At 41.8% G+C, this 23,223-nt stretch overlaps 1 protein-coding gene across 5 annotated transcripts in view; it reads right to left on the bottom strand.

Annotated features, from left to right (window-relative positions):
• The window catches only part of diaph2 (diaphanous-related formin 2), an 852,337-nt gene that overhangs the window by 599,244 nt on the left and 229,870 nt on the right, over positions 1-23,223 (bottom strand). For all 5 annotated transcript variants that reach the window (XM_078211680.1, XM_078211681.1, XM_078211683.1 and 2 more), the window contains one exon: positions 12,595-12,734. In XM_078211680.1, coding sequence (XP_078067806.1) covers positions 12,595-12,734 — 140 coding nt within the window. The remainder of the gene's footprint in view (positions 1-12,594; positions 12,735-23,223) is intronic.

The following is a 23,223-nucleotide window of genomic DNA, read 5'->3' as shown; positions in this document are numbered from 1 at the left end:
GAAGTTACATTAGACATGCATCCACCTATGACTGAGAGACCAAATTCACCTCCAACTCGATTTTCAAGTTTGCTGATAACACAACCGTCATGGGTGGGATCGCAAACAATCAAGAGACGGAGTACAGGAAAGAGATGGAGAATCTGGTGAACTGATGCAACGGCAATAATCTCTCCCTCAACGTCAACAAAACGAAGGAGATAGTTATCGACTTCAGGAAGCATAGTGGAGGACACGCCCCTGTCTACATCAATTGGGACAAAGTAGAGATAGTCAAAAGCTTCAAGTTTCTAGATGTCCAGATCACTAACAACCTGTCCTCGTCCCTCCATGCCGACGCTATAGCCAAGGAAACCCACCAACACCTCTACTTTCTCAGGAGACGAAGGATATTTGGTATGTCCGCTGCAACTCTCACCAACTTCTATAGATGCACCATAGAAAGCATTCTTTCTGGCTGCATCACAGCTTGGTATGGCTCCTGCTCTGTACAAGACCGCAAAAACTACAAAGGATCATGAACGAAGCCCAGTCCATTAAGCAAACCAGTTACCCATCCATTGACTCTGTCTACATTTCCTGCTGCCTCAGAAAAGCAGCCAACATAATTAAGGAGCCCACTCACCCCGGACATTCTCTCTTCCACCTTCTTCCGTCGAGAAAAAGATACAAAAGTCTGAGGTCACGCACCAACCAACTCAAGAACAGCTTCTTCCCTGCTGCCATCAGATTTTTGAATGGACCTACCTTTATTAAGTTGATCTTTCGCTACACCTTAGCTATGACTGTAACACTACATTCTGCACCCTCGCCTTTTCTTCTCTACGTACGATATGCTTTGTCTGGAAAGTGCGCAAGAAACAATACTTTTCACTGTATACTAATACATGTGACAATAGAAAGCAAATCAAATCAAACATTGATTAGACCATAGTCAGGAGAACTGTATCAGTCACCTGAATATGAAAAATATAAAGTGCAATACAGAAGGTGGAAAAATGCTTTTATAAGGTTGATACCAGAAACGTGTAGGATACATATCAAGAAAGGATGAACAGACTGGGTTATTTTCTTTTTTGAAGGAGCAACCTAATAAGGGTTTTTGAAATTAAGAAAGAGTCGGTTGAGAGGTTTTTCATTTGTGGAAATAGTCATCAAGTAATCAAGCAAGAATTATAGAACATAAATTCTGCTACTATCATAAATGGCTGAAGTAAATCATATCGATGAATCCAAGGCGAAGCTAGACATATGAAAAAACAAAACAGAGGGTTTATCTGACTCAATTGGATGAAGAATTATGGATAGGGGTCATCACTGACCAGAAACTTAACTGGATGTGTCATATAAAATTGTGGTTACAAGAGCAGGTCAGAGGCTGTGAATTCTGCAGCAAGTAATCCACTTTCTGATCCTCCCAAAGCCTTTTCACCATCTACAAGGTGCCCTCCAATAGTGTTTGGACAATAATGTGGTATTAATTGGCTTGAATTTAATGTGTAAATATGATAAAAGAAAAGTAATCTTTATAACCTGCCCCACAACATGTATATTTTTACTGTGAAATTCCCCTAGTCGCCACACTCCAGCGCCTGTTCAGGTCAATACACCTAACCAGCACGTCTTTCAGACTGTGGGAGGAAACGGGAGCACCCGGAGGAAACCCACGCAGACAAAGGGAGAATGTGCAAATTCCACACAGCGACCCAAGCCGGGAATCGAACCCGGGTCCCTGATGCTGAGAGAATCAGTAGTGCTAACCACTGCGCCACTATGCCACTTGTTGTAATACGGTAGGATGAAGAACTTATAGATTTACAGACCAAAGCCAATGGCACAATGGGCCAAATAGCCTCCTCCTATGCTGTAACTTTCTATGATTCTATAAATAGTATCCATAAGATGTGCAGCATTCTGAGCAATACAATAAAGACCCTTAAACCTTTAAATTCACTATTTGGCCAGTTCTATTCAATTCCTGTCAGAAGCTACATCAGTTCTTCAATCATGCACATAGTATACCCGACAAATAAAGTACTCATTAAACTCAATATTTGAGAACAGATGAAAAAAATTACAATGAACTGCTGAACTCCAAGTTACAATATATTCACCATCTTCTACTTCGATAAATCTCCCTGCCTCTTTATGGCCTCAATTTTCCTGCTCCACTCCATACATGGTCATAGACATTTGGAGAAGTGCCTGTTTGCAATTTGTTCAGTTATGATTGCATTAGAAGTGGTAAGAGACTACAAATAGATATCATGTCTTGTCATTCGTGACCTGCAAAGCAAAACAGGCTCTGTATTTTCCTAGAATGTGGGAAAAAAGGAAAGTAAAACTGTTGTGATCCCAGTTGATGTTACTACTGGATGGGAAGATCCCAGAATAAAATGCTGGCTCAGAAGACCATAACTTTTAGTTTTTTTAAAAATAAAACATGAACAGAGTCACAAAGACTGCTTTTAACAACACAAAAATAAACATGAAAAGTCTGACTATAATACAATACTCCTTCACTCACGCCTACCTTCACAAATGTACATAGACTCAAAGGGTAACACAGGTTACAAAATACATCTTATGCTCTAACGGTCTCAGTGAATACACAGTCCCTTTAAGCCGACAGGCTGACTGTAGTCAAACACACTCTACTCTGAAACCAAGTGAATTTCACTGCATTTCTCCTCAAATCACCCCAGATGAGTCAACTCTTTTTTAAACTGAACTCTGGCTTCCACACAAGTGGTTTAAAACTCCACTCTCATCCACTTGGCGATTCTGGCTGAAGATTGTTGCAAATGCCTCAGCCTTATCTTTTGTCCTGGTGTGCTGGGTTCCTCTGCCATTGAGGATGGGGATGTTTGTGGAGCCTCCTCCTCATGTGAATTGTTTAATTATTCCCCATCATTCACAGCCAGATGTGGCAAGACTGCAGAGCTTAGATCTCATTCATTGTTTGTGGGATCGCTTAGCTCTGTCTATTATTTGCAGCTTATGCTGTCTGGCATGCAAGTAGTCTTTTTGTAGCTTCACAAGGTTGACACCTCATTTTTAGGTATGCCTGGTGTTGCTCCTGTTCTGCCCTCCTGCATTCTACATTTCACCAGGATTGATCCCCTGGCTTGGTGGTTGGTAATAGCAGAGTGGGGGATCTGCTGGACCATAAGATAACAGATTGTGGTTGACTACAAATTTGCTGCTACTGAGAGCCCACAGCACCTCATTGATGCCCAGTTTTGAGCTGTTAGATCTGTTTGAAGTCTATCCCATTTAGCACGGTGGTAGTGCCACACAACACAATGGAGAGTATCCTCAATGTGAAGGTGGGACTTCATCTCCATAAGGACTGTGCAGTGGTTACCCCTACCGATACTGTCCTGAACAGGTGCATCTGCGGCAGGCAGTCTGGTGAGGATGAGGTCAAGTGTGTTTTTCCCTCTTGTTGGTTCACTCACCACCTGCCGCAGACTAGCGGCTATGTCCTTTAGAATCCTGTCAGCTCAGTCTGTGGTGATACTGCCGAGCCACTCTTGGCAATGGACATTGAGGTCCCCTAGCCAGAGTGCACTCTGCCCTTGCCACCCTCAATGGTTTCTCTAACTCATGTTCAATATGGAGGAGTACTGATTCATCAGCTGAAGGGGATAGTACATGGTAATCAGCAGGAGATTGCCTTGCAATCTCCATGTTTCACTTGGTGCAATGAAACATCATGGGACATAGAGTCAATGTTCAGGACTCCCAAGGTAACTCCTTCCCAACTGCATGACACCGTTCCGCCCATCCCTCTGCTGGGTCCGTCCTGTCCTGACACAGGACATGCCGGGAATGGGTTGGTGGCACCTAGGATATTATCTGTAAGTTATGATTCTGTGAATATGACTATTGTCAGATTGTTGCTCAACCACTCTGAGACAATTCTCCCAATTTTGACACAAGCCCCCAACTCTGTTAATTGCTGTTTGCAGGGTTGACAGGGCTGGGTTTGCCATTGTCATTTCCAGTGCCTAGGTCGATGCCAGCTGGGCTGTCCTATTTCATTGCTTTTTGTTCCATTTGTAGCAGTTGCATAGAACTGAGTGGTTTGCTGGGCCATTTAGAAGGCATTTAAGCGTCAACGACATTGCTGTGGATTTGGAGTCACATGTAGGCCAGAACAGCTAAAGAGGGCAGGTTTCCTTCCCTAAAGAACATTAATGAACCAGATGGGTTTTTACAACAATGGTTTCATGACCATCGTTCAGGTCCCCAGAACATTACCCCAGATCTCTGAATTACTAGTCAAGTGACAATACCACTGTGCCACCGCCTCCACTTCTCTGCATCTGCCACTTGTCTGCCCAATTTACCATATATCTATATCCTTTTGAAGTTCAAGACTATCCTCATCATAGTTGACAATACCTCCAATCTTTGTATCATCTGCAAATTTTGAAACCATGTCCTGAATACCACAGTCTAGGTCATTAATATCTATCAGGAAGGGTCCCAACACTGACCCCGGGGAACTCCACTACAAATACTCCTCCGATCTGAAAAACAATTATTTGTCACTACTCTCCATTTCCTGTCACTCAGCCAATTGTGACAGTGCATCAAGTGCCTTTTGAAAATCCAGATACACTAGATTAACAGCATTGCCCTAATCAACCTTCATTGTTACCACCATAAAAAAACTCCAACAAGTTAGTTCAACATGATTTTCCCTTAATGAATCCATGATGGCTTTCCTTAATTATCTTGCATCTAAGTAACTATTAACTTTGTCTTGAAATATAGTTTTCAGAAGTTTCCCTGCCACTGAAGTCAAATGGTCTGTAGTTACTGACATTACCCTGACACCCCTTTTTGAATAACATTCACAGTTCCCCCGTCCTCTGGCTCAAACCCTGCGTACAAGACTTGAAGATCATCATCAATGCCTCTGAAATTTCCACTCTCACCACCTTCTGTACCCTTGGATGCATTTCATCTAGTCCTGGTGCCTTATCAATTTGAAGTGAGGATAGCCTTTCAAAATCCCCTTCTGCTCAATTGAAAATCCCTCGAGTGTACCAATTACCATCTCTCTCACTTTAGCCTGGGTAGCATCCTCTTCCCTTTGTAACGACAGTTTCAAAGTACTTATTTAATACCTCCACTACCTCACCTGCCTGAAAATGCATGTCTCCTTTTTATACTTAAACTGCCACCTACTCTTTTACCGCTCTATTATTATGTACATGCTTATAGAAGACCTTGAGATTCCCTTTTATGTTAGCTGTTAATCTCTTTCCATGCTCCCTCCTTGCTTTACCACTTAGTTTTTTCCATTACCATCACCATTCCCTTCTATATTCAGCCCGATTCTCTATTGTATTTTCTACTTGCACGTACTTCTTCCTTTCGATCTTCACCTCTATCACTCACATCATCCAGGATGTTCCAGATTAATTTCTCCTATCTTTCCCCTTCAAGGGAATAAATATCTTGAGATTGCCTGCAATATTATCTCTTTGAAGGTAGCATGTTGTTCAACCACCATTTTTTTGCCAACATTTGACTCCAACTCACTCAACTCAGACGCATTCTCATCCCATCGAAGTTGGCTTTCCTCCAATTAATTAACCCTGTTCTGGATTGTTCCTTTTCCATGTCCCAAACCTAAACCGTATCATACAATGGTCACTGTCCCCTAAATGCTCTCCCTCTGTTATTTGATCAGTTTTGACTAACTCATTCCCCAGAACCAAGTCCAATGCTGCCTTTCCTCTCATTGGACCAAAAACATACTGCTGCAGAAAATGATAATGAACACACTTCAGGAACTCTTGTCATTCTTATCCCTTTACACTATTCCTACAGCAGTCTGTATTTGGATAATTGAAGCCTCCTGTTATAATTGCTGTATAATTCTTGCACCCATTTGTTATTTCTTCCACCACGAGAAACATAATGGGCAAGGGGTGGACCATGGGAAGGTTTGTTGACCTCAGATGGGATTTTCCAGTTTTGGGGCGAGCGCGGTCGGAAAATCAAGAGAAAGAGTGAGAGTTCATTCCAAGAGAAACAAATTTGTCTCCTGTCATAATTACTGTATAATTCTTGCACCTGTCTGTTAGTTCTTTGCAAATTTTTTTCTCTTGGAATGAACTCCCACTCTCTCTCTTTATCTGCACTTTTATCCCCCACTGTTTTTGCTGACTCTTGGGTGTGAATTTTCCTGTTCTGCCTGCCACGGAAATTGTAGTAGGCAAGGGGCAGACCATAGAAAGGTCCATTGACCTTGGGCGAGATCTTCCGGTTTCGGGGCAAGTGCAGTCGAAAAATCCCACCCGAGGAGTCAATACTAAATTGTGCATCGTTTCTTTCCAGTGATATGTCCTCTCTTTGAAAAAAGCTCTTATTGTCTTTCTTTACTCTTCATTAAAAATTACTGAAGTATGAAGTATTGTGCACTGTTCTCTTCCCCATGTTTTCCTATGCTATCTTTCTCTAAATATATAACCTAACCAGCAAAACAAAACCTTATGACTGTGATTAATCTTCAACCTCAAGTTATAATAGGAGACTATACATGCTTTTCTCGTATTAATTGCATGGTACATAATGGTCAAATATAAAAGATTTTGAGCTGACTTAAATTAAAAGGAAAGTTCCCCACAAGACGAACAAGGTCTGTGAGAAAGTAGATTTGATCAGTTAAAGTTTAGCAGCTCATGTGTAAAATATGAATGAAATGGGGAAATAGATTAGTGAGACCTTTTAAATCCATACACGTTAAGGCACTGACAGAACTAGCAGTATTTAGTTAAATGATTTTAAAATAAGCTAATAAGAAGCAATTTACACATATGAGATATAGAGTCAGAGGTTTACAGCATGGAAACAGGCCCTTCGGCCCAACTTGTCCATGCTGCCCTTTCTTTTTTATACCCCTAAGCTAATCCCAATTGCCCGCATTTGGCCCATATCCCTCTATACCCATCATACCCATGTAACTATCTAAGTGCTTTTTAAAAGACAACATTGTACCCGCCTCTACGACTACCTCTGGCAGCTTGTTCCAAACACTCACCACCCTCTGTGAAAAAATTGCCCCTCTGGACACTTTTGTATCTCTCCCCTCTCACCTTAAACCTATGCCCTCTAGTTTTAGACTCCCCTACTTTTGGGAAAAAATATTGACTATCTAGCTGATCTGTGCCCCTCATTATTTTATAGACCTCTATAAGATCACCCCTCAGCCTCCTACGCTCCAGAGAAAAAAATCCCAGTCTATCCAGCCTCTCCTTATAACCCAAACCATCAGGTCCCGGTAGCATCCTAGTAAATCTTTTCTGCACTCTTTCTAGTTTAATAATATCCTTTCTATAATAGGGTGACCAGAACTGCACATAGTTTTCCAAGTGTGGCCTTACCGAAGTCTTGTACAACTTCAACAAGACGTCCCAATTCCTGTATTCAATGGTCTGACCAATGAAACCAAGTATGCTGAATGCCTTCTTCACCACTCTGTCCACCTGTGACTCGACTTTCAAGGAGCTATGAACATGTACCCCTAGATCTCTTTGTTCTGTAACTCTCCCCCATGCCCTACCATTAACTGAGTAAGTCCTGCCCTGGTTCAATCTACCAAAATGCATCACCTTGCATTTGTCTAAATTAAACTCCATCTGCCATTCGTCAGCCCACTGGCCCAATTGATCAAGATCCCGTTGCAATCGAAGATAGCTTTCTTCACTGTCCACTGTGCCACCAATCTTGGTGTCATCTGCAAACTTACTAACCATGCCTCCTATATTCTCATCCAAATCATTAATATAAATGACAAATAACAGTGGACCCAGCATTGATCCCTGAGGCACGCCGCTGGTCACAGGCCTCCAGTTTGAAAAACAGCCCTCTGGCTTCTGTCAAGAAGCCAATTTTGTACCATTTAGATACCTCACCCTGGATCCCGTGAGATTTGATCTTATGCAACAACCTACCATGCAGTACCTTGGCAAAGGCCTTGCTAAAGTCCATGTAGACAACATCAACTGCACTGCCCTCATCTACCTTCTTGGTTACCCCTTCAAAAAACTCAATCAAACTTGTGAGACATGATTTTCCACTCACAAAGCCATGTTGACTGTTCCTAATCAGTCCTTGCGTCTCTAAATGCCCGTAGATCCTGTCTCTCAAAATACCTTCCAACAACATACCCACCACAGATGTGAGGCTCACTGGCCCGTAGTTCCCAGGTTTTTCCTTGCAGCACTTTTCAAATAAAGGCACAACATTTGCCGCTCTCCAATCTTCAGGCACCTCACCTGTGACTATCGATGATTCAATCTTGGCGAGGGTACCTGCAATTTCTTCTCTCGCCTCCCACAATGTCCTAGGATACACTTTATCAGGTCCCAGGGATTTATCTACCTTGATGCGCTTTAAGGCTTCCAGCATCTCCTTCTCTCTAATATGTACACTCCTCAAGACATCACTATTTATTTCCTCAAGTTCCCTAACGTCCATGCTTTTCTCAACAGTAAATACTGATGAGAAATATTCATTTAGGATCTCACCCATCTCTTGTCGATCCGCACATAGATTACCTTGTTGATCCTTAAGAGGCCCTACTCTCTCCCTTGTTACTCTTTTGCCCTTTATGTATTTGGAGAAGCTCTTTGGATTCTCCTTTGCCTTATCTGCCAAAACAATCTCGTGTCCCCTTTTTGCCCTCCTGATTTCTCGCTTAACTCTACTCCTACACACCCTATACTCTTCAAGGGATTCACTTGATCCCAGCTGCCTATGCACGTCATGTGCCTCTTTCTTCTTCTTGACCAGGGCCTCAATATCCCGAGTCATTCAGGGTTCCCTATTTCTGCCAGCCTTGCCCTTCACTCTAAGAGGAATGTGTTTACCCTGAACCCTGGTTAACACACTTTTGAAAGCCTGCCACTTACCAGACGTCCCTTTGCCTTCCCACAGACTCCCACAATTAACTTTTGAAAGTTCCTGCCTGATACCATCAAAATTGGCCTTGCCCCAGTTTAGAATTTTAACTTTTGGGCCAGACCGATCATTCTCCATAGCTATCTTAAAACAAATAGAATTATGGTCACTGGTCCCAAAGTGATCCCTCACTAACACTTCTGTCACCTGCCCTTCCTTATTTCCCAGTGATTGATTCAAATAAGTGATTATGATTGTAAAACAAATGCTGATATTTTAAATGTGTTGTTATTGATTTTAAGGTATGTTGTTCACTTTTTTCAAAAGCATTTTACTACAAGGCATCATGGTAATAATCATTAGGGCAAAGTCATATTTCAAGAGAATATTTGAACCTTGGAAATATGCAAGATTTGTCAGCTAAAGTTTTGGATGGGAGAACAGTTAGAACATTTTATCACGTATTATGAATAGAGCTAATTTACAGTCCAGACGAGATGGACTGGTGTCCAGATGTGGTGTCACGATTTTGTCTGGTTGGACAGTGAACTCTGAGGGAACCTGCGAGAACAAGAATTTGAACTCTGGGCTGAGGGTCTTAAGTTCCTAGGCAATCAGGGTGTAGAGGTCAGCCAACTCAGGAGTCAACCTCCAGATTTCACGGACTAATAAAATATCATTATGTTGAGGAGTAGAATGCAATTGGCCAGAGTATTTGACTATTATTATTGTTCATTTGTGTACCTTGAAGATGGTTGATTTAAAGTTATTGTAAGGTGGGAATGATTGATAAGAAAAATCTATAACTGATCTGTTTTTCGATTTTATTGCCAGATTTATCGGAGAGGTTTTGTTGCTCTATGCCAGAGCTGCTTAACCCTGTGATGATCTCCTGACAGCTGCTGGTTGAATAAAAGTTACAGAAACACTGACTTTGTGAGCCTTGTATGGTCTGAGATTTCTTGCTGGTGCTGGTCACCTCAATTACCCCACAACAATTTGCCAGTCAAGTGCCACCCAGCACTATGCTCAGATTTTGGTCCATCTTGATTGACATTACTGAATGAGTAAACTGGTGTGACATTCGCTCAGATCTACCATACTGTCAGGTTATTATGTCGAGAATGATTGCAGCAAGCATAAATCTGTGTTCATATAGAAGAAATCAAAAAACATAAAAGACTAGAACTTGAAACAATTTAGGTATCAAGCTCAGGTAAGATAACTACTTTTCCACTGGCCTACTCCATTGATTTAGATAGTTTCTGATCTTTCTTTTTCATTACTTAGCTTTAAATAGCCTGGCAATGTGATGTTTTAACTATGAGAGATCAGCAGGACATAGTGGCATCCAGTACAACACCTAATGAAATGGGTACATTGCATTACCTCAGATGTATGCAGAATGATACCTTTAGTCCACAAGAGACACTGGAAGATGCTATTTCTGAAGGGATACAAGTACACAGTGCTGCCAGATGGCCCTAATTATACCATCAGATTTAAAAGCCAGCAGAGCTCTCACTCTCTGAAAGTAGTCCCATGTGGTCAAGGTGAGACCACACCAGGAGGTCTCCATACCAAAGGAAGAATATGCTTAGAAGTGCAACAAACGTTCACGGGACTGATTTCTGGTATGAGGTGATTGACTGAGTAGACTCGGCCGAGTTTAGGAGAATTAAAGTTAATCCAATTAAGACGTATACAATTCCTTAAAAACTTGACTGAGTATTTCTGGCTGGGAGAGTCTAAAATTGAGAATAAGGGATCAGCATTTAGTCCTGAGATGGGAAGACATTTCTTCACTCAAAGGGGTGCAAATCTTTGAAATTCTCTACTTTCAAGAGTTTTGTATGCTTAGTCATATATTCAAGATGGCGATCAATAGATTTTTGGGTGCTACAGGAATTACAGGATATGGGGACAGCAGAAAAAGGTCGGATTCAGGTGTAAGACCAACCATGGACTTATTGAATGGTAAACATGCTTGGAAGGGACGAACAGCCTACTAGTGCTTTTATTATGTTATATAAATGTTTTCATGTGAATAAAAGTCTGAATGCACTTGTCTATTACAAAAGCAATTTCATGTGAATAAAACAATTTTAAACATAATATCATTGAAAATAGCAGATAAATGAATTAAAACTGCAGGAAGAAACAAAATGGATGTAATTTGTTCACTCAATTGAGTGGGTTTGCCCTGTATACTGCTGTTGTGCTCTGCATATTGTTAACTGTTGTGTCCATTCACACCTATCGCATAGAGTGTTCTCGCTTTGTTAAATCTAATATGTTCTTCATAAACTTGTTCAATGGCCATAGCTTCTAATTAGTTTAAGGATGTGTACTAAATTCCAGATTCAACTACACGCTTAAACACATTTTCCTACATGTCCCATTCATTGGTTTCACTTGGTAGTCATATAACATCACGATAGAGCTCAAAATATGTAAAGCCCAATGTCTAATACATCTCTTATGTTTCAGTGACTGGCACTGTCATTCAGATCATCAACTCAAACATTGAAATGGCTACAATGCTTCAACATAAACTAAACAAAAAGGTACATATCAACTCATCTGGTCCCCAACTTAACTCCTCTGCTTGTAAACACAAAACTGAATTCTGGATACAAGGTCACAATACACCATTCTCTGGGATGGGGGTGAGGTGGAGGGCTCAGTTGACAAAATGGCTACAGTGTGGTGCAGCATGATGCCAACAGCATGGGTTCAGTCCCGAAACTGGATATGGTAAATCATGGAGGTCTGCCTCCCTGCCTCACCCCAAGCTTGATGGAGTGGTGCCCTTCAAGCTATATAACTAATTGTCTCTCTGAGAAATGCCAATGGTCCTTTGTGGACAATGGATAATTAACAAAAATACCAGGTTCTTCCTCTATAGTCGTTTGCTTCTTTGTTTCCACTTCTGTTCCATTTCACTGTCTTATTCTGTTTTAAGCACCTCAAGGTGAGGCTTTTCAAATCTTTTCTCACTGTGAACAATTTAAATTGCTTGTTCAGAACTGGTTAAAAAAAAATCAAACTGCACTATCACATTTGTTTGCATTTGTGTATCTACCCTTCCTTGCATATCATTTATACTCCTAACACTCCAGGCTTTTCTGATGAATCAACTATGTCAGCACACTTCCAGAATGGAAAAATAACCATTCAACCACTAAACAATTATTCCTCTCGCCACATTCTTTGTTTTGTGTATGCAAAAATACATCAATCTTTAAATTGAATAAGTTGCAGATGCAAACTGCCAATTGTTTTTATAACTATTTAAAATTGATAAAATATAACTTAAATGTAGTTTAGCTTTTTCTGAGCATGCCAATATCTTTCAGATGACAGTAACTCTCATTTTTCTACCTAAATCTGATCAGCAAAGCTTTTTAGCCATAAAGGGACAAGTCGAAGTAAAAGCCAGAGACCATTCCACAACATTACATGTCTATGTCATGAAGACAATGGTAAATTAGTTCAATACACATACAGCCTTGATGTCCAAATCTAAATCAGCTGCTTATTACATAAACATCTATAATGCCAGTCACAGATTGTACCATGCTTTGCTCAATCTCACACGAGTTTAGTGCATTGTAATATGGTAAGCATGTTTATTTAAATTTAGTTCCAAACCAAAGCTCCACTTACCTAACAGGATTGCTGGTCAAAGAAACTCTCAGTGATTCCAAACAATTAAGAAGTTTGTCATCAGTAATTCCGGAACGTAACTCATGAACATATTCTTGGGATGATAGAGTACTTTCGTGCTTGCTGTTCCTCAGGCCTCCCTGCATCAACAATAAAGAAACAGTTACTCACCAAGTACACTGAATCTATACAGCTCATATCTCCCCCATGATCAATGTATAAAAAATTACAAATTGATTCAAAGAATCATGTTATGAGACAGTAGCTTTCAGACACAATGAGCAGTAACACAGCAATTGCAAAATGTTTGCCATAGCTGTTATTGCACCAACATTTACCTTCCTATTTTTTGAATGGGACTGGGTTAAATGAAAAGTCACTCAAGATTCTCCCAGTGTCTGTGTGGGTTTCCTCTGGGTGCTCTAGTTTCCTCCCACAGTCCAAAGATGTGTAGGTTAAGTGGAATGATCATGCTAAATTGCCCCTTAGTGTCCCAAGATATGTTGGTTGGGGGGGATTAGTGGGGTAAATGTGTGGTTATGAGGATAGTGCCTAGTAAGATGTTCTGTTGGAGAGTCGGTGCAGACTCAAAGGGACAATTAGGGATTCGATGACAAATCTGACAAAAAATTACTCTCAAACCATACAAAATTCCACATACAGCAAACAGACAAATTTCAAACATGAATATTGAATCCCAGACTTGTAAATGGTTGCTCCAGAGAGTAATAAGGTGATCAAACAAATGATGTTGCGATGGACTCATGAGCAATTTTAGCAGATTGTGGAATGCCTCAGTGAAACTTTTGTCATAATTTTTGTGCGTAAAATGTTTTACACACAATTTTGCTTTTGGGTTTTACCATACATTGTCAGTTAAGTGACACTTCAGTTATCCATGTCAAATAATTTCCTCAGAAAGTTCAAACTAGTTAATAACTACTCATTTATAAAGACATTCAAATTTGCTCACACTTGATTAGTCCATAGAGTCCATAGACCTAGATCTAGAGGGAAAATGAGGCAACGTTTTTGTTACCTGAAAAGATAACGCAAGTTGATTCAATTAAAATTTGAAAACAGGACTGGAAAGCTGTTCGAGGGTCAGGAACTTAGGAAGTTATAGACAAAATGCATCAGGACAAAGCATGGCTGTTCTTTCAAATTGCCAGTGACAATGAGCCAAAATGGACTTCTTCTGTGCTCCAAGTTTCTATGATTGTGTGATTAAGGAGTGCATATCTAAATACAGTTTTCAGCAAGGATGAGTTAATTTTCTGCACGATTTCTTCTGAGAGAATGAACATGTACCATGAATTGACCGAGAGATGAGAGAGATCTAGTAAGGGGTGCACCGGTTAATCAATTGTTGAAACAAAGATTATGTATGTTTGAGTTCCAAGAAGGAGGGAGGATATGGAGCTCCAAAATGGGATAAAGAGGGAAACTTGGCACGAAACAGAAAACAAAAATTACATTCTGACATGGAGATTGATGGAACTGCAGTACAGACAAGAAAGGACTTGTATAACAGTAGAGGATTGCATGGGATGTGCGTAAGAACCTTAGGTTTATTTACAACAAAATCAGACAAACAGTTAAATGGCCTGAAAATGGCTTTGGAATTCATGCTTTTGGCACAGAAATACCAGAATTTAATTACAGATACTGTCATTTTAGGGTTATCATGTAAATGATAAACAAGGAAACAAAGATACAACCCTAACTTTCAATTACAATAGGTCCAGATAACTGAAGAGGTGTAATTGTTGCCTTCGAACTGATTGGGAGTGAGCTAGATTAGAATAATGCAGTCGAACTTCGCAACAATGGAAGAGAATAAAGTGGATGACTGTCAAAGGAAAGGATGGCAAGGGGGAGGCAGAAGCAAAAATAATCTATGGAGGTGGCGCACCATGAAATCCTCAAAAACGTAGAGCCGTTGTCTCGAAACAGTGATAACCAAACTTTCCACCAATTCTTTGGCTCCACTGCTCATGAGCAAATATTTACTCCAAATGTACCTTAACAGTGAGAAGACAGATTTTTTAAAGCTTTTGAATGACTATGGTGCTTATTTCAGAAACTTGTATACACAAAACAATAGCATGCATCAAAACCTGGAAGAATTATTTCTAAGATCCACTGAAGTATCATCCTGCTTATTCTTTAAGATGATATTCAAAATTAACCTGGTTGGCATAAAGGACGCAGTGATTTTGGTTGATGGAGACAGTGAGTGTGGGCAAGGGGAGGAGAATTGAACCCTCTGCATGAGGATTGCAGGATATTGTAGCTGTGTGTCTGGAACCAGCTATATCCCTCACTTCTTACCCCCTTCAGTTGAAGCTCTGACATACATAATCTTTGTTTCAATGATTGACTAAACGGTGTTCTCCTTACTCGAGTCCTCTCATCATCTCTCAGTCAATTCATGTTTCACGTTCATTCTCCCTCAAAATGTCCCACATGAGACGTAACTTATCATTGCCAAAATCATCATTTACACATGGGTTCCTTATTCATAGAATCATCAAACTTAGAGAATTGAAGAAGTCCAATCCCTTTGTGACAACCCTTCAAACAGAAAAAAAAGACTTTTCAATTGGTTGGCCTTTCCATCCAGTAATTGTTGGCACAAGTAAAAAGTGGAAGTACCAATGAGTCACAAAGGAGTTCTGGGGCCATCTGTCTTAGCCACCAAATGAAGGAATTATGCATGAAGGTGAGCAGCTATGATTGCTACCTATTCTTGGAGGTTTCTTTCCAAAGAATACTTAGAAACTGAAAATGAGAAACAAATATGCCTTTCAACAGGTTAAAATTTCATTATGTAAAATATCCACATTTCATAAAATATCCACATTTCACCACAGAATTCCCAGCCTCTGACCTGTAGTTATATCCACAGTGTTTACATGGCTGGTTCAACTCAGTTTTGAGTCAATGGTAATTCCCCAGGATGTTGATGTAACAGTGATGTAGTACATTGAATGTCGTGGGGAGATAATCACTGCCTGGTACTTGTGCACCACGTATCAGCCCAAGCCTGAATGTTGTCTTACTGCACATGAACATAATTGCACAGTGATCAGATACTGAAGCAGTCCATCAGTCATCATCCCCACTTCTGACTTATGTTGGAAGGAAAGTCATGAACAAAGCAACTGAAGATGGTTGGACGAGGAAACTACCCTTAAGAACTACTGCAGCGAGTTCCTAGCGTTGAGATGGTTGGCCTTGAACAACTGCAGCCATCTTCTTTTGCGCTGGTATGAATCCAACCAGTGCAGAGTTCTCTCATTATCTTCAGTTTTGCAAGGATTCCTTGATGATGGTCTTGGTTAAATGCTGCCAGGATTTCAAGGGCAGTCACTCTCCTTTGAATTCACACCTGGAATTTAATTACTTTATCCATGTTTGGACCAATGCTGGTAAAGAGATTCAAAGCTTAGTGACTCAAATGGAACACGTACTGAGTATCCATGAGCAGGTTGTTGGTCAGTGGGTGCTTGTTAATAACACTGCTGGCTTCACTATCCACTATTTTAAGTCCCTGTTCAACATTAATTTACTGATGTTAAAACTAAACAATAAGACCTGTATTCTTGTTTACTGTTGCAAGTTTCATTTTAAAGTTATTTTGTGGCAGTCTGATGCAGGGCCATATCACCCGATTTTGATCATGGCCATTTTGGAGCAGACTCACCCTCTTCCTGATCTGTTCTCTCACTGCTGACCCTCCAACTTTTAGTGTCGCCCACTTCCTGACTAACCTTCTCGTCTAACCTCCTGCAGCCCGTTATGCCTCTCGCGTGCTGTTTTCCTCTCTCACAAGGGCTCTGGGAATAAGCAGCAAGAGACAGGAGGGAGCAAGAGAGAATACAAGTCAGAGCAAGAGGGTGGATTAGTTAGTGGGAGAGGCCACAAGGTGCCTGCAAGAGGGTGGGTTAGAGAGTGGGAGAGGTCAGCAAGAGGAAGGGTTGCAGTGACCAGGAGGGACAGTCTTGGGAACAATGATCAGCAGCGAGCAGGAGGCAAGAACAAAGTTACCATACTGTATTTCTTTCATATTTTTAAATAAAGTAACTTTTTGAAATTTATAAATATAGGAATTCTGCAATGTAAAATGTTGGGAATGCTTTAATTTTTTTTTGATGAGGAGCTTCCTACAAAACCTAAGTATATGGGAAAATGTGATTTGCTTAAAGTTAAATTTGCACTTGCCAGGAATGTGATGCGCATCAATTGGACACGAGGCTCAAAGCTTCGGTAAAAGAAGGCTTTTATTAACTAACAATGGAACTATCAGAACTTTAACACACTATCCCAGACTGAAGGGGTCCCGTCCGAGCAGGGGGTCTTATACCTCTCCCAGGAGGCGGAGCCCGACTGGGATGTGCCACAACAGTAACAAACACAGGTGTAACAATCCCACCCTAACCCAACAACAACATTAATACAATCCCACAGTAACCTATATACATTCCCATAGTGCTGGCCAGCCCTGGCCCAGTACTATCCAGTGGGAACCAACGATGGTTCACCACAGAATGCAACCACAACTTTAAGCAAGGACTTACGATATTAATTGAGTAGTTTGATGGGGCAGTGATTGGCAGATGGATGCAAATTTTCAGCTTTGTCTTTTGCACTAATGTGCTGGGCTCCTCCATTTGGTGATGGAGCTGTTTGTGGACCCTATTCCTCCAGTTAATTGCCCACCACCATTAACGACTGGATGTGACAGAACAGTAGAGCTTAGATCTGATCTGTTGATTGTGAGGTCATGTAGCATGCTGCCTCCACTCTTTAGGATGCAGGTCGGCCTGTGTTCTTACTTCACCAGGTTAGCACCTCACGTCTTTAGAATGCCTGGCATTGCTCCTGCACTCCTCATTGAACCAGGATAATGGTAGAGTGACGGATATGCCAAGCCACAAAGTTACAGACTGAACTATTATTTTGCTGCTGCTGAAAGCCCACAGTGCCTCATGGTTGCCCAGTTTTGAGTTGCTGGATGTGTTTAGGGTCCGTCCCATTTAGCATGGTGGTAGTGTCACAAAACACAATGGAAAGGATCCTCAGTGAGAAGATGGGACTCCTCTCTACAATGATAGTGCAATCATCAGCGCTAACAATAGGTGGCTCTGTAACAGTTAGATTGGTGAGGATGAGATCAAGCCAGTATTTTCCCCTTGTTGGTTATCTCACGATCTGCCATAGGCCCACTGTCAGCAGTGGTGCTACTGAGTCTCTCTTGGGGATGGACATTGAAGTCCATCGTATAGAGTACATCGTGCACCCTTGCTCCCCTCAGTGCTTTTTCCAAATGGTATCCTACATGAAGAAGCACTGATTCATCAGCTAAAGAAGGGAAGTTGGCAGTAATCAGTAGGGTACTTCCTTGCCCATGCGTGGCTTGTGGCCCTAAGACTTAATGGGGGCTGGCATCAATGTTGAAGACACCCAAAGCATTGGTGCCCAGGCCAGGACAGCGGATCAGTGATTAGCACTGCTGCCTCACAGCACCAGGGACCTGGGTTCAATTCCAGCCTTGGGTAACAGTCTGTGTTGTGTTAGCATGTTCTCCCCATGTCTGTGTGAGTTTCCTCTGGGTGCCCCGGTTTCCTCCCATAGAGCAAAGATGTGCAGGTTTGATGAATCGGCCATGCTAAATTCCCTCTTAGTGTTCAAAGATGTGTAGGTTAGGTGGATTAGCCATGGTACATATGCAGGGTTATGGGGATAAGGCACAGGAGACGGTCTGGGTGCAGACCCGATGGGCCGAATTGCTTCATTCTGGACTTCTAGGAATTCTGTGGTTTAAAGTATGATTGTTTCATGTCAAAAGTAAAAAAGCATTTAGTTTATTTCAAAAGCTATTCTGCAATTATATTGTAGTTGTGTTAATTTGCAGGCAGGGTAGGGTTCATTCAGCACTATTGTCAGTTCATTGTCGACATTATCCAGAGCTTTTGAACTAAGGCCAAACAGAACCATAGATTCCTCACACACCTAGTAATAAACAGTGCCATCTACTGCACCACACAGTGGCGTCAGGATGTGAAAGGAAGATTTGATGTTAAATGCAAGTGTCTGTAGGTCTCTGTTCAAGTAATTCCCAATATATCCCAACCATATCATTCTGAGCTGGAAAGTTCCAGGGATCACTCAATAAAATATTTTTTTTCAATCAATCTAACTTTTCTAACCAATATTTGCAGAACAATCTATTCAATAGATTCTCCACAATGAATGGGCAACATGAATTGCAACATCCATTTAAAATCTCCAAAGTCATTGGGGCGATTCTCCTATCCCGCTGCGCTGCTTTTTTAGCGCAGCAGGCCGGGAGATTCTAGCGGGGACCAGAACCGGGCCTCCGCGCATCTCCCAGCGCCAAAGTTCTGGCACCGTCAGTTCTGCATAAATTATGGTAATTGGCATTTCAATCTAATTCAAATAGCATCAGTGGGCCCAGGATGTAAATCTCTGGGCCGCTAGCCTCTCTTCCCCACCCCTGCCAGGCGGTTTTCACTCCAATGGGGATTACTATAGCTTCCCACTTGCGGAGAGCTGGTAGCCCGGCCCCACTGGAGTGAAGGGGTGGGGGGGTGGCAATCAAGGTCCCTCCAGAAGTTCAGGCGCCGTGGGTGGTGCCTCTGGGCATTGGCACCTTGGCAGTGCCAGCCTGGGCACCTTGGCCAATGCCCAGGGGGCATCTTGGCACTGCTCACCGGGCATTGGGCAGTGTCAAGGGAGCAGAGCCTAATTCCGGGGGGCAGGGGATACCGCTACCACTCTGCAGTTGGGATCGGTGGGGGAGGGTGGGGGGCCAGCGATCAGGGGCAGCCAGCTTCGGCGGGGGGAGGGGGGTGGGGGGAGTGTGATTGAAGCCGGCCAGGGCAGAGAAGGGGGAGGGGAGGGAGGGGTGTCGGCACTGTCCCAGGCATGCTTGGGAGGCGGGGCCAGCAGTCGGGTTGGTGGGGAGGGGGGGGGGGGGTGCGGCAAGGCGATCAGGCTGTTGGGGGGGGGCGGCAAGAGGGCCAACGATGCACGGGTTGCAGGACTGGTCAGCAATTGAGCTGGCCAGCAATTGAAAGGCCAGCAGACAGGGGCCACTGCGCATGACAGATTGGTGCACGTGCACTTGTGGACTCAGCGCTATGCTGCCAGCCTCTCCAGCGAGATTAGGCCCCACTCCCAGTATTTAAGCATGAATGACGCCAGTGCACTCAGCATTTCATAGAGTGTGGGAGGCTCTTTTTTAAACTCCTGCTGAAAAAACCATTGTGATTTACTCCAGTTTTTACACAAATTCGACACTTAAAAGTTTTTTTGGGAGAATCCCACTCATTATTTTCAACAGGATATTTGTAAGTTGTTAAACTTTTGGATATAAAACAAATTTTCTTCAGCACTAAACTGTGCAGACAATCAGGAACAGTGTGTTCAGTACCTAAAAACACATGCCCAACAAAGTTGTCTAATACTCATTTCTTAATTTATCAATCAGAATTCAAATTCAATGAGCAGCATCTGGATTGCAAATAGCCACAAAGAATCATAGAATTATGGAACTGTTAAGAGTACACAAGCCTGCTATTCGCCCCATTGAATCCATGCTGGTTCTCTGTAGGAGCTACTCAGCTAGTCCCATGTTCCTGCTTTTTTTCCTGTAACCCTGCAAGTTTCTATTCAGATGATTACCCAATTCCCTTTTGAAAGCCAAGTTGAAATCTGCCTCCAGTACACTCTTTGGCTGCACTTTTCAGATCCTAAGTATTCACTGCATGAAAACATTTTTCCTCATGTCACCTCATCCAACCAAATTATATCAGTGACCTCCAGTCATCGACCTTTATGCCAAAGCTAACAGTTTCTTCCTATCTACTCTGTTCAGATCTCTCATGCCTTTGAACAACGCTATCAGATCTCCTCTCAACCTTCTCCTCTCTATGAAGAGCAACTCAACTTCTCAATCTATCCTCATAACTGAAGTCCCTCACCCCTTCTTCAAAGCATTCACAGAAAGGAATAGAGAAATGGCAGGGAAGCTAAATGATTATTTTGTGCCTGTCTTCACTGAAGAAGTTACAATTAATCTCCCTAAATTAGAGATCCAAGAGACAAGATAGAATGAGGCATTGAAGCAAATTAGCACTGGTAAGCTTGTATTGGAGAAATTAACGGGACTAAAGGTTGATAAGAAGGGAGATCACAGAGTACTGAACAAGGTAGCTATGGAGATAGTGGAGGCATTGGTGGTCAGATTCGATGGTAGCAAATATAACCCCACTATTTAAGACGGGAAAGAGAAAAGAGGAACTATAGACTTGTTACCCTTACATCAGTAGTGGGGAAAATGTTAGAATCTATTCTCAAGCATGAGATAAATGGATACTTGAATAACAGTGATATGACTGGGCATAGTCAACATGGATTTATGAATAAATTCACATTTAACAGACCTGTTGGGAGTTTTTTTTGAGGATATTACTAACCAAACTGATAAAGGAGAAGTCAGTAGACATAGTATATTTGGATTTTCAGAAGGCATTTGATAAAGACCCCACATGAGGTTGGTTAGCAAAATTAAAGTACATAGAATAGGAGGTAATATACGGATAGCGATTAAGAAGTGATTAACAGGCAGAAAACAACAGGATAAGTCGGTCATTCTCACGTTAGCAGGCTGTGACTAGTTGGGCGCCACAAGGATCAGTACTTGGGACCCAGATGTTCACAATATATATCAACAATTTGGACGTGGGGACCAAACGTAATATTTCCATGTTCATGTGTGTTGTGAGGAAGATGCAAAGCAGCTTAGAGGGGGTTTGGACAGATAGTGAATGGCAAAGAGCGTGGAAAATGGAATATAATATTCAAAAATTTGAGGTTATCCACAAGCTCAGACCTTCACACTGGCATATAAGACTCAGCACTACCCATTAAGCCACTGGAGGAGTGCTGGGAAAAAAATCATGTGAATGGCAAAGTTTGAAATATTTTAACTAAAGTTAGTTATATATCATCAGTCTGCCACCCTTCAATTTCTTGAGTGAATTCCAAGTCATTTTCAAGCTCTTTTCAATATCTATATCACTCAAGTCTGAAATGAAATACAAATGTTCATTTTCATTGATTCTTCTGTTCAGATTTATCCCCGTTAGCTGTCAACCAGTCCAAAAGGGATTCAGGTAATTTTAACTGCTCAGGTCGAGACAGCTGAGGTTCATGTTATCATAGTTATGTGACATGACATTGGAACAATGTAATGCACACATACTGACATTTCTTTAATATGGATGATTGTTAATGTAGAATGTGAAAAACTGGGCAACAGTAGAAAGCAAAAATTCCTCCTTGATACCATGCCACTTATACCACTCTCTGACTATCTCAGTTCAATACAATATTACTGGTAAGATCAGTCACATGATTCTTTTCTCAAAAATTAATAGATAAAAGTTACAAGTAAACTATCAGCCAATAGATTAGCAGAAGATATTAACTGGAATACAAGCTGAAATTGGGGGCCTTAATCATATTGGAGTAAATATTTTGACAATGTAATTTGGAATATACAACACAAATTTCAAATTTGGGAAGTGTTTCATTGCATGATTGCACATTATTAGACTAAAGGACAACTTCAGCATTGGTAACTGATCCCTGATAATCACCTGATTGATCTTATGGCCCTCCAGGTGTTCCAGTTTCCTCCCACACTCCAAAAATGTGCAGATTAGGTGAATTGGCCATGCTAAATTGCCTGAATGTCCAAAGATGAGTACGTTATGAGGATTAGCAGGATAAATAAATGGGGTTACAGGGATGGGGGTATGTCAAGGTATGATGCTCTGTTGAAGAGTCAGTGCAGACTTGATGGGCCTAATGGCCTCCTTCTGCATTATAGGGATTCTATGGTTTTATGTCACCCTATGGAGCAGTCAGATCCAGGAAATATCCCACAAAAATACACAAATCTGCTACAAGTTCCACGCTATCCAACCAATTCTCACTGCTTTAACATCCGATTAGCACAAGTTTCACTGATACCGGATTGTCCTTGTCAACTTTGTGGACTCAAAATGGATGCCAGCCTCTTGCTCAGCCTGCATTGTATATTCTAGTTTCAGTAAGTAGTCTCACAACACCAGGTTAAACTCCAACAGGTTTATTTGATAGCACGAGCTTTCGGAGCACTGCCCCTTCATCAGGTGAGTGAAGAGTTTGGTTCACAAACAGGGCACATATAGACACACTCAATTACAAGATAATGGTTGGAATGCAAGTCTTAACAGGTAGTCAAGTCTTTGCAGGTGCAGACAATGAGAGTGAAGAGAGGGTTAAGCACAGGTTAAAGAGGCGTGAATTGTCTCCAGCCAGGATAGTTAGAGAGATTTTGCAGGCCCAGGCAAGTCGTAGGGGCTACAGATAGTGTGACATGAACCCAAGATCCCAGTTGAGGCCGTCCTCGCTATCAGTTTCTGCTCAGCGATTCTGCGTTGTCGTGAAGGCCGCCTTGGAGAACACTTACCCAAAGATCAGAGGCTGAATGCCCTTGACAGCTGATGTGTTCCCCAACAGGAAGGGAACACTCCTGACTGGTGATTGTCG

This window comes from Mustelus asterias, chromosome 4 (assembly GCF_964213995.1).
Source record: "Mustelus asterias chromosome 4, sMusAst1.hap1.1, whole genome shotgun sequence".
NCBI lineage: Eukaryota > Metazoa > Chordata > Chondrichthyes > Carcharhiniformes > Triakidae > Mustelus > Mustelus asterias.
This window is presented reverse-complemented; position numbering and strand designations above follow the sequence as displayed.